We start from the raw sequence: 14,174 nt of genomic DNA, 5'->3' as shown, positions 1-14,174 counted from the left end.
GTGGATGGCTTTCTCCAGATACATTTGCAGTGTGCTTTTTGCCTCCTGTGCCCTGCGAGCTCTGCCTGCTTCTCCTCCCTCTCTGCTGCTCTGTCTCTACCTCTGAACTCCCCTCCTCATCCTCTCTTCTGGGCACCCACGTGACGTCCATCGACACGTCATCGTCATTTCGGATCTCGGAGTAGGCAGCAACAGTGGGGACTTCCCTCCTTGGGCTGATCTGGGTACTGTCGTCAGACTGCCGGGTGGCAGACGTTGCTACCTCCTCTTCCTCATCCAATGTCAAGAATGGCTGCGCATCAGTAAGGTCTGGGAATGGATGCAAAAATAATTCCTCTGACTCAAGTGGAGGGGCTATGGTGGTGATGGTGGTGTCTTTGGGGGTGCACACAGCAGAGAGTGAGGAGGGTGCAGAAGCGGAAGGCTGAATGAGCCACTCAACCAACTCTGGTGCGTACTTTGAAGTAATCGCCAACTTCTCCAACTTCGTCAGACTGCCGGGTGGCAGCCGTTGCTACCTCCTCTTCCTCATCCAATGTCAGCCACAGGTGCTCTCCTGAATTCAACTGGCGAATACTGTGGTAAAGGCAGCAGTATTTTGTGCTGCACTATGGTATCTGGTTCTTCTGGGGCGGTATTTTGTGCTGCACTATGATGTTGCCGGCCCATACTTTTGTTGGCCCTGCCTACTTGTGTTGCCCCCTTCTTCTGTCAATTTGGACCTCTCTACAACATGGGGCCACTTTTAGTTTGTTTTCCAGGGCAACTTTAAGTTCCCAGTCTGCCCCTTATGGACAGGTCATACATTTCAGTGAGCTGCTGACAATGTTTTTAAGATTAGAAGGCTGCCTATATCACAGGACTGGGGGGTCTGGAAAAATGGATTTCAAGCGGTCAATCCTTCTCAGACTCTCCAGATGTGGGTTGTAGGTAGCCTTAAGCAAACAGAGCTTTAGATCATCGATCCCAAGTTGATTCTTTCAAGAACTTCGATTTTAATGCTGTCTCCATACAACATTAAAATGTATTGCCTGCATGAAGGCAAAATTCATTTCAGCCAAAATTGCGTGAACTCGGTATTAATTTCTGCATCTTTAAAACATTTGAAATTAGGAATACAAAGACTCACGTGACTTAGGTGGAAACGAATTTTGCCTGCACAGAGGCGGAGACAGCAATAAAATCGAAGTTTTTGGACAAATCGATTTTGGATCGGTGATCCGAAGCTCGACGCGCTCAAGACTTGTTGTAGGTGACTGCTAGATATACCTGATTTTCATTTATCTTTCTTGTTTTGTACTGTAGGAGCTGACTTCTTGGTAATCTGGTGGTATCAACCTCTAAGGAATCTCAGTTTTTTTCTCTTATACACTATTGCAAACGCCAAGCAGAGAAATGCATCATTACTGCCACCAAGTGGACATTTTATTGTACTGTAACACCCTTGATTGGAAAACCATATTGAATTTTCTTTTTTGTTAAATACTTGATATGAGTGTGTGAGTACAGCAAATACTCAAGTAACTTTGGAAATACACTGCTTAGATTATTTTACACCTATTTTGATTTACACCTGGAATAGTACAGAACTGCATTCATTATTACAGTCAACAAGCGCGTCGGCAGATACAGCCCTGATAGTCTAAACTCCTGTAACGCTGGGCTCTCGTCTTATGAACAAGCTAAATTTAGCTGCAGTCAGTTTGAAAACAGCGCAGATTTGCAAATTGGCGCAGTTTAGGTAGCAACATGTGAATCCAGACCTCCATACCTCCCAACAGTCCCGGATACGGCGGGATAGTCCCGGATTTCAGTGGCTGTCCCAGTAAGGGGGAGGTATTTCCCGCTTTCTGGCAGCTGTTACTGCGTCCACAGGAAGCAGAGACAGTTGCCATAATGAAACAGAGAGCCATCGCTGGCATCAGCTCCCTACTTCATCATTCCTGCCGGTGTAGCGTTATACTTCCCTACTTCGTGAGATTTCCCTACCGTCGTCACTTCCGGTCGCACCGGACATGACGTGAGGAGGTGTGCAGCGCCGCGCAGGCGCACAACGACGGGTTAGGGAAGTTTCACAGCAGAGTGAGCATGCGCCGGGAGCCTCGCCGGCGGTTAGGGAAAAATTATGGGCCAGTGCGCAGGTGCGGTTGATCGGATGGATGTTCTCAGCTGGACACCGGCCGACACTGTGCATGCGCTGGGAGCCTCACCAGTGGTTAGGGTAGGGAAAAAGCACTGGCCCGTACATAATTTTTCCCTTCCCTAACCGTTGGTGAAATTTCCCTAACCCGTCGTTGTGCGCCTGCGTGCCGTTGCAGGCTCCCGGCGCATGCGCACTCTGCTGTGAAATTTCTCTAACCCGTCGTTGTGTGCCGCTGCACACCTTCTCAAGTCATGTCCGGTGCTACCAGAAGTGACGAGGATAGGGAAATCTCACGAAGTAGGGAAGTATAACGTTACACCGGCTCTCCACACTGGCCAGCAGTCAGACTCAGCCCCGCCTCCTTCACAGACTAGAGCAGCTGATGTCCTGCTGCTGCTAGGAACAAGGTTAGTATGTGTTGTTTATTATTATTTTTTTTTACTTTCTGTCAGGGGCATAATGTAGGCATATTACTGGGAGGCACAATGTGGGCATATTACTGGGCGGCACAATGTAGGCATATTACTGGGGGGACATAACTGGGCATATTACTGTGGGCACAGCTCGGCATATTACTGGGAGCACATAACTGGGCATATTAATGGGGGCACAATGTGGGCATATTACTGGGAGGCACAATGTGGGCATATTACTGGGCGGCACAATGTAGGCATATTACTGGGGGGACATAACTGGGCATATTACTGTGGGCACAGCTGGGCATATTACTGGGAGCACATAACTGGGCATATTAATGGGGGCACAATGTGGGCATATTACTGGGGGGCACAATGTGGGCATATTACTGGGGGGCACAATGTAGGCATATTACTGGGGGGACATAACTGGGCATATTACTGTGGGCACAGCTGGGCATATTACTGGGAGCACATAACTGGGCATATTAATGGGGGCACAATGTGGGCATATTACTGGGGGGCACAATGTGGGCATATTACTGGGGGGCACAATGTGGGCATATTACTGGGGGGCACAATGTGGGCATATTACTGGGGGGACATAACTGGGCATATTACTGAGGGCACAGCTGGGCATATTACTGGGGGCACATAACTGAGCATATTACTGGGGGCACAATGTAGGCATATTACCAGGGGCACAGCTTGGCATATTACTGGGGCATAAATGGGCATATTACTGGGGGCACATAACTGGGCATATTACTGGGGGAACAGCTGGACATAATTCTGTGAAGGAGTCACAATGTGGGCATAAGTACTGTGCAGTGGCATGAAGTGGGAATAATTACTGTGTGGGGCATTAAAGGGGTATTCTCATGACATACAATGTGGGCATATCGCTAGGATATGCCCCCATTGTCTGATAGGTGTGTGTACCACCTCTGGGACCCGTGCCTACAAGGAGAACGGAGCAGGGAGAGCTGTGGCTGGAGGATCCAGAGTCCGTCCATCACCAAGCGCTGCTCCCATACAAGTGAATGGGAGCGCACCGCACATGCGCAGCCCCTGCTCCCATTCATTTCTATGGGGCAGACAGAAATAGCCGGTGGCCCCATTAAAATGAGTGGAGGACAGCTGCGCATGGGCAGTGCGCCCTCCATTCATTTCCCTGCTCCGTGGTGTGCCTAGGGTGTTTGGCACCTGGGACGGGTCCTTTCTCTGGCACCCCCCCCCCCCCCCAATACTTTAAAAAAATTGTACCCCCTCATTGTAGTATTGCCCTCATTGTACAACCTTCACAGTAGTTTTGTACAGATGTGTGCCCCCTTACAGTAGTTATGCCCACATTGTGCCCCCTCACAGTTATGCCCTCTCTGTGCCCCTTTCACAGTTGTAATGCCCTCTTTGTGCCCCCTTTACAGTAATAAACCCCATTGTTCCCCCTTCACAGTAATAATCCCCATTGTTCCCCCTTCATAGTAATAATCCCCATTGTGTCCCCTTCACAGTAATAATGCCCATTCTGCCCTTTATAGTAATAATGCCTACAGTGCCCCTTCATAGTAATAATGCCCCTTGTGCCCCCTTAATAGTAGTAATGCCCACTGGCTAGTAATGCCCTGTGTGCCCCATTTACAGTAATAATGTCCTTTGTGCGCCCTTCACAGTAATAATGCCCACTGTGCCCTCTTCACAGTAATAATGCCCTCTGTGCCCCCCTTCACAGTAATAATGCCCTCTGGCTATGTTCCACCTACATAGTAGAAATGCCCATTGTGCCCCCTTCACATTAGTAATGCCCTCTGTGCCCCCTTCACATTAGTAATGCTCTCTGTGCCCCCTCCATAGTAATAGTGTCCTCTGTGCCCCCTCCATAGTAATAAAGTCCTCTTTACCTAAGAAGCTCCCATATCTCTCTTCCCTGCAGGCACAGATCGCTCTGCAGCACTGTGCGTGGAGCTTATGCAGATTTCCGTGCTGCAGGCTCTGCCCACACATGTCGGCATCGCGATCTGTGCCTGCAGGCTGAATGGTGGAGTGGGGAGAAGACTTCCTACTTTCACTATTCTGTGCGCCGCCGACCCGAAGGAGGGGAGGAGCGCGGGGAGCTGAGCGGTGAGGGACAGGACCATCTGTATTGATGGAAGCGCTCATCGCTTCTGGCACCCCCCTGAGAGACGGCACCGGGGGCGGGCTAAATCGCTCAGGGCAAAGGCATTTTCTGGAGTTCCGGTGACCGGACTCTCCATAGGGCTGCGAGGTGGAGGCTTCCGCCCAGCAGTGAGCCCCGTGACGTCACCATCACTAATGGGCGGGCTTCAGCTAAAGCCTGCCCATCAGAGCCGGTGACGTCACTAAACACACTGCTGGGTGGAAGCTTCCGCCCGGCAGTGTATTTTACTGTAAATAAAAGAGCGCTTGCCCTGTGCAATCCAGTGCAAAGGAGAGCATTGGAGCATGAAATGCTCCCATGCTAACATTAGGGGGGCTGCCTGGGTGAAATTATGGGTATGTCTGGGTTCACCTCTGAACCCGGACAACCCCTTTAAGCATGCAGATTTGTGAATGTAGCTCTGGGTTATAATAGTTCACAGGATTTTTTCAGTCCTGTAATGGTGCTTTTTCTTTTTACTGCTGCATGTAATCCTAATAGCTCGTCGTTTCAGGGGTTTATGCCAGTGCAATTCAACACAGATTCTCCACCACAAGCCACAGGGCAGCCATGCAAACCGCCTCCAATACTGTATGGCCATGGTTTATTTCTGCAACAAGAAAGGACTTGTCCTTTCTTGGCTGATGTCCGCTCATGGTCTAATCATATTCAACGGGATTAAACCACAATTGGGTCTACCACATTCAAACAGAAAAGCCACAGCAGAAATCAGAGGATTTCTACCATGGAATACGTAGCGGATTTTGACAAAGGCAAAATCAGCTGCATGAACTAACCCTAAGGATACCCTTAAAGGGATTGTCTAACCCTTTACAAGTGATGGCCTATGTTCAGGTTTTTGCTATCTAATCGATAGGGCTCTGGACAGTCCACGCCACCACTTATCAGCTCCGTCCGTTGTGCAGTTGACCGAGCTGGTTACTGCAGTGCTGCTTTCATGAAGAATGGCTGATCGTCGAGGGTGCGGGGTGTCTGACCCCTGCCAATAAGAAAGTGATAGCCAATCCTGAGGATTCTGAGGCTCAGAATGCTTTAAAAAAGAAGATTTTAAAAAATGATGTGTCCCTGGCCTTTTCTGTACTCTCTGGTCCCTCTCGATTCAGAAATGGCACCACTGGTGACCCAGTGATTGGTTAGTCAACCACAATTCTGTGCCAGCCAAATAAATGGTCATCTAAAGTGTATGGCCACCAGTAATGCACATCTTTGACATGGAGAAAACACTACAATCATACTAGGTACCATCAAACACCTCTCCATACATCAGCTTCCTGGAGTAATACTGAGTCAACTGCAGTCACACCTGAATCGTTCTCTGTTCTTCCAGTACCATCTGTGACGGGATCTTGAATGTGAGATCATGAAATACTTATCAAATACGAAGAAAAATAAAAAGCCACTTACATTTGGAAATATCCCCTTGTAGTTGCAGAATTTGTGGTACTGGCATTGTGAGAACCACAATATCAAAGTTTTCAGGGGACCCAGACTTTCTGCAAACTTCCCATCTTCCCTCCAGAAGGTTTATGTGTGTTACATGCCGTTCATAAAAAACATCAGCACCTGTTAGGACCAGAAGAAAGATTACTGCATATGGTTGTCTGCTTTAGACAATCTTTGTTTGTTAGAAGTAGAAGTTAGAAGTTGCCCCATTACAACAACAAAATGTATGATCAGCGGAAGATCGGCCACTTGGGCCCCCATTGATCACAAGAACACAGACTCATGATACCCTGTTTGAATAGAGCAGTGGACATGCATGCACACTGCAGTTACATTCTGCTCTATGGGGTTGACGGAGATAGATGTACTCTAGTACTCTAGTACTCAGCTATCTCCGGCAGTCCTATACAGTTGAAGGAAGTGGCGGAAACACATGAGTGTCTGCTGCTCTTTTCAAGCAGGGAAACATGGGCCTCCATTCTCATGATCAGCGGGGGCCCCAGTGGTCGGACTCCTGCAGATTAGACACTTTCTATCCTGTGGATAGGGAATAAGTTGTTTTAATGGGACAACCCCTTTAAAGGTGATCACAGGGAATCCTGCTATTGCTACTGCCTCTGATCAGTTGTAATTTGTAGGGAAACCTACAGCAAATATTCAGTTCCCCTGCAGCGTTACATGAGGGAAAGTGACGATTAAAGGCTATGTACACCTTTGGGGGCAATTTTTTTATTATTGCATTGTACACATTTTGAGCAAAAAATTATTTTTTTCATTGGTCTTTATTAGTGTTGAGCGAGCATGCTCGGCCAAACACCAGTTCGACTCTAGCATCTCGATGCTCGGCACATCGCAGTGTTCGGCCGAATACTGTGTGTGCTCAAGAGTGATTCTAGAGTCTCCTCCCCGCACGTTTGTTGGCTGCTACGCAGCCAATAAGGGTGCAGGACAGTACTGCCACTCACTGTAATGCCGTAGCCATGTTAGTTACTGGCATTACAGTGATTGGCTGGCCGGAACGCGTCATCTATAAAGCACCCTATGACATGTGGTTCGGCTTATTCTTAGTCAGGGAGAGCTGTGCTGTAGAAGGGACAGATAGTATAGGGAATTTAATTTAAAAAAAATTGTTAGGCTGGGTTGGTGTTAGAGACCCAAAAGTCATTTTAAGGACTATTGTTGTATCTGGCAGCAATATATATTTTTAGCGCAAACTGCGCTAAATAGCTTTCAATTGTTTGGCCGCTGCAGAAAGCGACATTATCTGCGCTACATCTCCTGTGTAACGTGTGCACAGCCTAAACATATCTGTGACATCCAGTGTACTTTTTCCGTAGACGGTGTCCGCTGCGGACAGTTACATTACCTGCGCTATATCTCCTATATAACATTTGCGCATCCTAAAAATATCTGTGACATCCAGTGTACTTTTTCCGTAGACAGTGTCCACTGCGGACAGTTACATTACCTGCACTATATCTCCTGTATAACGTTTGCGCATCCCAAAAATATCTGTGACATCCAGTGTACTTTTTCCGTAGACGCTGCAGACAGCGACATTATCTGCGCTACATCTCCTGTTTAACGTGTGCACATACTAAAAATATCTGTGACATCCAGTGTACTTTTTCCGTAGACGCTGCAGACAGTGAAATTACCTGCGCTACATTTCCTGTATAACGTTTCGGCATCCCAAATATCAGTGACATTGACTGTGATTTTTTCTTAGCTGCTGGTGACCGTGGCGCCATTACCTGTGGTACCTCTCCTGTATAACGTTTGCGCATCCAAAATATCAGTGACATTGACTGTGATTTTTTTGCGCATACACTTAAAAAAACTGCGCTACTGTACGTGTGACATACTTGCAAGCATATATGCCATTTAATATGATGAAGGCGAGCAGTAAGGGATGGGGAAGTGACAATGCTGCTGATGGAGCATGCAGAGGCCGTGGCCCTGGGCGCAGTGAAACTGTGCCTGCTGGCAGAGCATAAGAAACACACCCATCCACAATACCTAGCTTCATGTCCCAGGTTGCAGGGCGGTGCAGGACATCACTCCCGAAGTCAGACCAGTGCGACCAGGTGGTCGGTTGGTTTGCAGCAGATAATGCTTCCAGTTGCTTAAGCACCACCCTGTCTTCCACAAAGTCCAGTCTCAGTAGCCAAGAGTCTGGTTAACAGAATCCTCGCCCTTATCCTCCTTCCTCCCACCATGAAGAGCCTGTGCAAACAAGTGATCCCACACTCTTTTCTTCGCCATTCCTTAATTTTGGCCTCTTGCCAAGCCGCTTGAGGAGGGACATGAGGAGAGCTTGTGCCCTGATTCCCAAACTCTTGAGCATCCACAATCAGAAGAAGATGGTGGTGGAGAACGGCAATTAGTGTTTCACAAAGTGGATGATGATGATGATGAGACACAGTTGCTAATAAGTCAACGGCAATTAGTGTCTCAAGAGGTTGATGAGGTGGATGAGACATAGTTGTCAATAAGTGAGGTTGTTGTTAGGTCAAAAAGTCAGGAGGATGACCAGAGTGAGGAAGTGGAAGAGGAGGTGGTGGATGATGAAATCACTGACCCAACCTGGGAAGGTGGCAAGCCGAGCAAGGACAGCAGTACAGAGAAGGGGGGGGGGGGGGGGCCGCAGCACCGCAACAGGCTGGAAGATGCAGTGGGGTGGCAAAAAGGAGAAGAGAGGCCACACCTAACAGGCCCGCAACTGTTCCCCGGAGCACCCCCTTACGGAAATCTCCCTTGACAAGGGGTAGGTGTTCCGCAGTCTGGCGCTTTTTGGATGAAACTGCGGACTATAAAAGAATTGTCATTTGCAACCTGTGCTTTACCAAAATGAGCAGGGGCGTAAACACTAGCAACCTCACCACCACCAGCATGATCCGCCACATGGCTTCAAAGCACCCTAATAGGTGGGCAGAACGCCTGGTTCCACAATCCGTGTCTCGGGTCACACCACTGCGTCCTCTTCCCCTGTGTTACGTGCTGGCCAATCCCCTGTTCAAGACACAGGCCCGGATGCCTCCCTCCCTGCACCTGAACCTTCGCAAGCACCATTAGCTAGCACATCCACTTCTGTGTCCCAGCGCAGCGTACAGATGTCCATACCCTAGGCCTTAGAACGAAAGCGCAAATACCAAGCCACCCACCCACAGGCCATAGCACTAAATGTGCACCTTTCCAAATTGCTGGCCCTGGAAATGTTGCCATTTAGGCTTGTGGACACTGAGGCTTTCCGCAGCCTGATGGCGGCGGCCGTCCCTCGTTACTCAGTCCCCAGCCGCCACTATTTTGCCAAGTGTGTCGTCCCCGCCTTACACCAGCATGTGTCCCGTAACATCATCCGTGCCCTGACCAACGCAGTTTTTGGGAAGGTCCACTTAACGACTGACACATGGACAAGTGCTTGTGGCCAGGGACGCTACATTTCCCCGACGGCACACTGGGTGAACGTTGTGGAGGCCGGAAGCAAGTCGTACCCTGGGATGGCACAGGTGCTACCAACGCCAAGGATTGTGGGCCCTACTTCTATCAGGATTTCTGCCACCACCTACATTAGTGGCTGCAACCCTCCTTCTCCTCCTTCACCTCCTCCTCCACTTCCACCTCTGAATTGTCATCTTGCAGCACCAGTCAGCCATCAGTCAGTAGCTGGAAGCAGTGTAGCACTGCAGTGGGGAAGCGGCAACAGGCCGTGCTGAAACTTATTTGTCTAGGTGAAAAACAGCACACCGCCGTGGAGCTGTGGCAGGGTATAAGGAACCAGACTGAGCTGTGGCTCTCGCCACTCAACCTAGAACCAGGCATGGTTGTGTCTGATAATGGCCGAAACTTGGTGGCGGCTTTGGAGCTCTGCAAGCTCACACACATACCATGCCTAGCCCACGTGTTAAACTTAGTGGTTCAGCGGTTTCTCAAAACCTACCCTATGTCTAATAAAGGGTGTATTGGAGCGCCGGTTCCTTGTAATTTTTGGCAGCCCTTTCACTTAGTGCATAGGCTTTATGAGTGGTGTAGGAGTCCCACTACCTGAACAATTGTACCACAATGTGAATGAGGCCCTACTTTATGTGATATACAGGTTGTATCGGAGTGCCTCTTCCTTGTAATTTTTGGCAGCACTTGCACTTTATATACAAGTAAATATACAGGAAAGAATGTTTCCTAACAATTTTTACTTTAAAATTCATTTTATCTTCGGTTTTGTGCGTATTATTGTCAGTCTGTAAAAGTGGCGTACTATTCGGACAACATCGTTCCCAGCAGCGACCTGGTCGAAGATGCAACCAGACATCCTCCCCATGCTGTTCCCGAACCATTTCAGTGGTGTTTCCATCAATTTCTGACCTTTTCCTATGAACCATACACCCTCCCCTCTTCAGAGCAGGGGGTGCCTGGTTTAATGCTCGGGTTCTCCCATTGACTTCCATTGTGCTCGGGTGCTCGGTAGAGCACCCGAGCATCTCGAGGTGATCTACTCAAACACCTGACCACTTTGGTGCTCGATCAACACTAGTCTTTATTAAAAATATGGAATCCTTTTTTCTTTAGATTGTTGACATGCTCTAGTAGCACCCTTTGGATTTTCTGTCTTTTCCATCATCTGGGGAGCAGACAGACTCCTTATCTCTGCTCTTTGCCCTTATAAACACACATTATAGCTCAGTTCTTATCTTACAGATAAGGATGTGGCTTAAATAAGTGATTATGACCTCGCAGTAGTTTAGAGATAAGGTTTCATAGATGACCAACACAAAGTGAAAGTAAAAGTACCAGTCACACAGCTAGAAAAACAGTTAACCCTTTGTGAGAGAAGAGCTCAATATTTTTAATAAAGGCCAATTGAAAAATATGATTTTTAGCAAAAAATGATTAACATGTAATCATAAACAAGGTGTACATAGCATTTAACTCCAATGGACTGTCTCTGTAATGCATGGACAAGTAAGGTTACGGCCACACGGTCAGGTTTCCTGATGCAGATTTCAGGAAAGGGCAGATACAACTTATCTTTTTTTTGAATTCACTCCTGGTTTTGGCATCCAAAACTGCATGCAGAAAGCGGACCCTGTGGCCATACCCTTAGGAATGAGAGACCCATGAAGCTGGTTTCACATACAGCTACTGTGTGCTTGTGCAGCCAATGTGCTTGTGCAGCCAATTGACCTGGTTTTGCAATTCAGTTTATGGCTTTTGGTTTTTACATAGGAATACATTTTTTTGGTGTTGTCGGCTGTAGGGGTTTCATTTGTGAAAATCATGTAGCCATTGACCGCAGTAATTTGTGAGAAAAACATATGCCATAGTGCAGGGAAAACAGTTAAAGGGAGTCTGTCACCAGCATTTCACTTTTTTAACCCTTCCCATAGCTCCCTAGCATGCTTACAGTTAATAAAAACGTTACCTCTGGCATCAATCCTGGACTTATAGAACCATCAAAAACGATCTTTACAAGATATGCAAATGAGGGCTCGCAAGTGCCCAGGGGCGGCGATACTCTCTTAGGTGCCCTGCTTGCTCAGCCCTCTCATTGCGTCCCCCCGCCCCTTCCTACCCTCTGCCCGCTTATCCTTTCCCTCTGACCGCCTTTGTACTAACTTGTTATTCTGCCGATATCCCGCGCCGGCGCACTCATTCCTTTGGCCGGCGCATGCGCACTGCGATGCCCATTCCTTGTACGGCATCACAGTAACTATTGCGCATGCGCCGGCTAACGACGCCGATTAGTACAAAGGCGGTCAGAGGGAAAGGATGGGCGGGCAGAGGGTAGGAAGGGGCGGGGGGTCGCAATGAGAAGGCTGAGCAAGCAGGGCACCTACGAGTGTAACGCCGCCCCTGGGCACTTGCGAGCCCTCATTTGCATATCTTATAAAGATCGTTTTTGATGGTTCTATAAGTCCAGGATTGATGCCAGAGGTAACGTTTTTATTAACTGTAAGCATGCTAGGGAGCTGTGGGAAGGGTTAAAAAAGTGAAATGCTGGTGACAGACTCCCTTTAAGGTGAAAAATGGCAGGACCCTGAAGGGGTTAAAGTAATCCTATGTAGGATAAATAAAAATACTCCTCTAGTTATGTAGTTACCTGACTGGCTGAGGTAGTGCTTCACAATTGAAGAGACTCCCTGAGGTGTAACAAGGTTGTAGGATCCTTCTGACATCACCATTCCTTCTACTGCAGCTCTTAGGGGTTTACAGATGCCGTTAGCCACTAGTTCATCATGAAACCTGTGAGAGGGAAAGAAAGTCTTTTCTGAAGAAACGGTCACAAAAGACAATGGGGGAGATATATCAAAACCTGGGTTGCCCCCAGCAACCAATCAGATTCCACCTTTCATTTTCCAAGGGAGCTCTGAAAAATGAAAGGTGGAATCTGATTGGCTGCTGTGGGCAACTAAGCCAGTTCTACTTTACACCAGTTTTGATAAATCTCCCCAGTATTTGAATCTCCATGTAATGAACTGTTGACCTTACACAGTCGTAAATCCAAAATGTATTCATATTGTCACTTCATTTACATTAGGCCTCATGCACGCGTCCATATGTTTCCTCCGTTTGTATTTTTTGGGCAGATAGCACACATTTGAAGCTCTGCAGGGGCATAGCTATAGGGCGGCAGATCCCAAAGTTTTGTAGGTCAAGGACCACTTACAAAAATGACAGATGGTGTTTGGCCACACTAATATAGCTCTTAGGCAAGTGTAGACCCCTAGTAGTATGCAACAATGCAGATTTATAGGAATGGGAAAATCTCCAGCACTCGATTCCAGACGTCCACTAGAGTTCCGCCGGAACAGCCTGCCGGAGTCCCCTGCCGCTAATGTGAAAGTACCCGAACTTAAAAAACTTTTGAAAAACTGCATTAAGGCTGCAAGCTGTGACCCAACCAGAACCCATACCTGCAAATATAACCAGAGCTTCAATTTACCTTGCAATCCATTTGTCTACCTCCTGTGTGAGCCTGCAGCACACAGAGTATCAAGGCACCTGATCTTCCCTCAAAAAACTACAATCCCCACAATCCCTAGCTTTCCTGTTGATGTTTGATTGGCTGCCTGATATACAGTCCAGTCACGCCCCCTCTTCTCAGTAATCACCAGCACACTTAGGGTACTTTCACACTATAATTATTCTTTTCCGGCATAGAGTTCCGCCCTAGGGGCTCAATACCGGAAAAGAACTGATCAGTTTTATCCTCGTGCAGAGCAATCTGTTCAGGATGCATCCGGATGTCTTCAGTTCATTCTTTTTGCATTTTCAGGACGGAGATAATACCGCAGCATGCTACGGTTTTATCTCCGTCCAAGATTCCGGAACACTTGCCGGAATGCCGGATCCGTAATTTCTTCCCATTGAAATGCATTAATGCCGGATCCGAGTGTTCCGGAAAAATGGATCCCGCAAAAAATGTGGAAAAAAAAAAAAACATGATGAGACCGGAGAGACAGATTCGGCATTTCAATGCATTTGTCATACGGATCAGGATCCTGATCCGTCTGACAAATGCCATCAGTTGGCATACGTTTTGACGGATCCGGCAAGTAATTCTAGCAACGGAACTGCCTGCCCGAATCCTCTGCCGCAAGTGTGAAAGTAGCCTAAGGGTCCATTCACACGTCTGTGTGTGTTTTGTAGATCCACGGATCTGTGGATCCGCAAAACACGGACATCGGTGATGTGCATTCCGCATTATGCGGACCGCACATCGCCAGCACTTAATAGAAAATGCCTATTCTTGTCCGCAATTGCGGACAAGAATAGGACATTTTCTATTTTTTTCTGGATCGGAATTGCGGACCCGGAAGTGCGGATCTGCGATTTCGGATTTGGGCAGCACATCGTGCTGCCCCATAGAAATGAATGGGTCCGCAATTTTGCGAAACAAAATTGCGGACGTGTGAATGGACCCAGGGCCGGCCTTTGGGGTGTGCGGGCTGTGCGGCCGCACAGGGCGCCATAGTAACAGGGGCGCTGGGCGGCC

General features: G+C 48.0%; 1 protein-coding gene across 1 annotated transcript in view; it reads right to left on the bottom strand.

Moving 5' to 3' along the window:
• Window positions 1-14,174, bottom strand: part of RNLS (renalase, FAD dependent amine oxidase) — a 217,653-nt gene that overhangs the window by 164,717 nt on the left and 38,762 nt on the right. The window contains exons 3-4 of the mRNA XM_040437487.1: window positions 12,279-12,421; window positions 6,143-6,301 (exon numbers count right to left, since the gene is read on the bottom strand). Coding sequence (XP_040293421.1) covers window positions 6,143-6,301; window positions 12,279-12,421 — 302 coding nt within the window. The remainder of the gene's footprint in view (window positions 1-6,142; window positions 6,302-12,278; window positions 12,422-14,174) is intronic.

The sequence above is a fragment of the Bufo bufo genome, chromosome 6 (assembly GCF_905171765.1).
Source record: "Bufo bufo chromosome 6, aBufBuf1.1, whole genome shotgun sequence".
Taxonomy (NCBI): Eukaryota; Metazoa; Chordata; class Amphibia; order Anura; family Bufonidae; genus Bufo; species Bufo bufo.
Note: the sequence above shows the minus strand (reverse complement) of the source record. Positions and strands in the feature narration are given on the sequence as shown.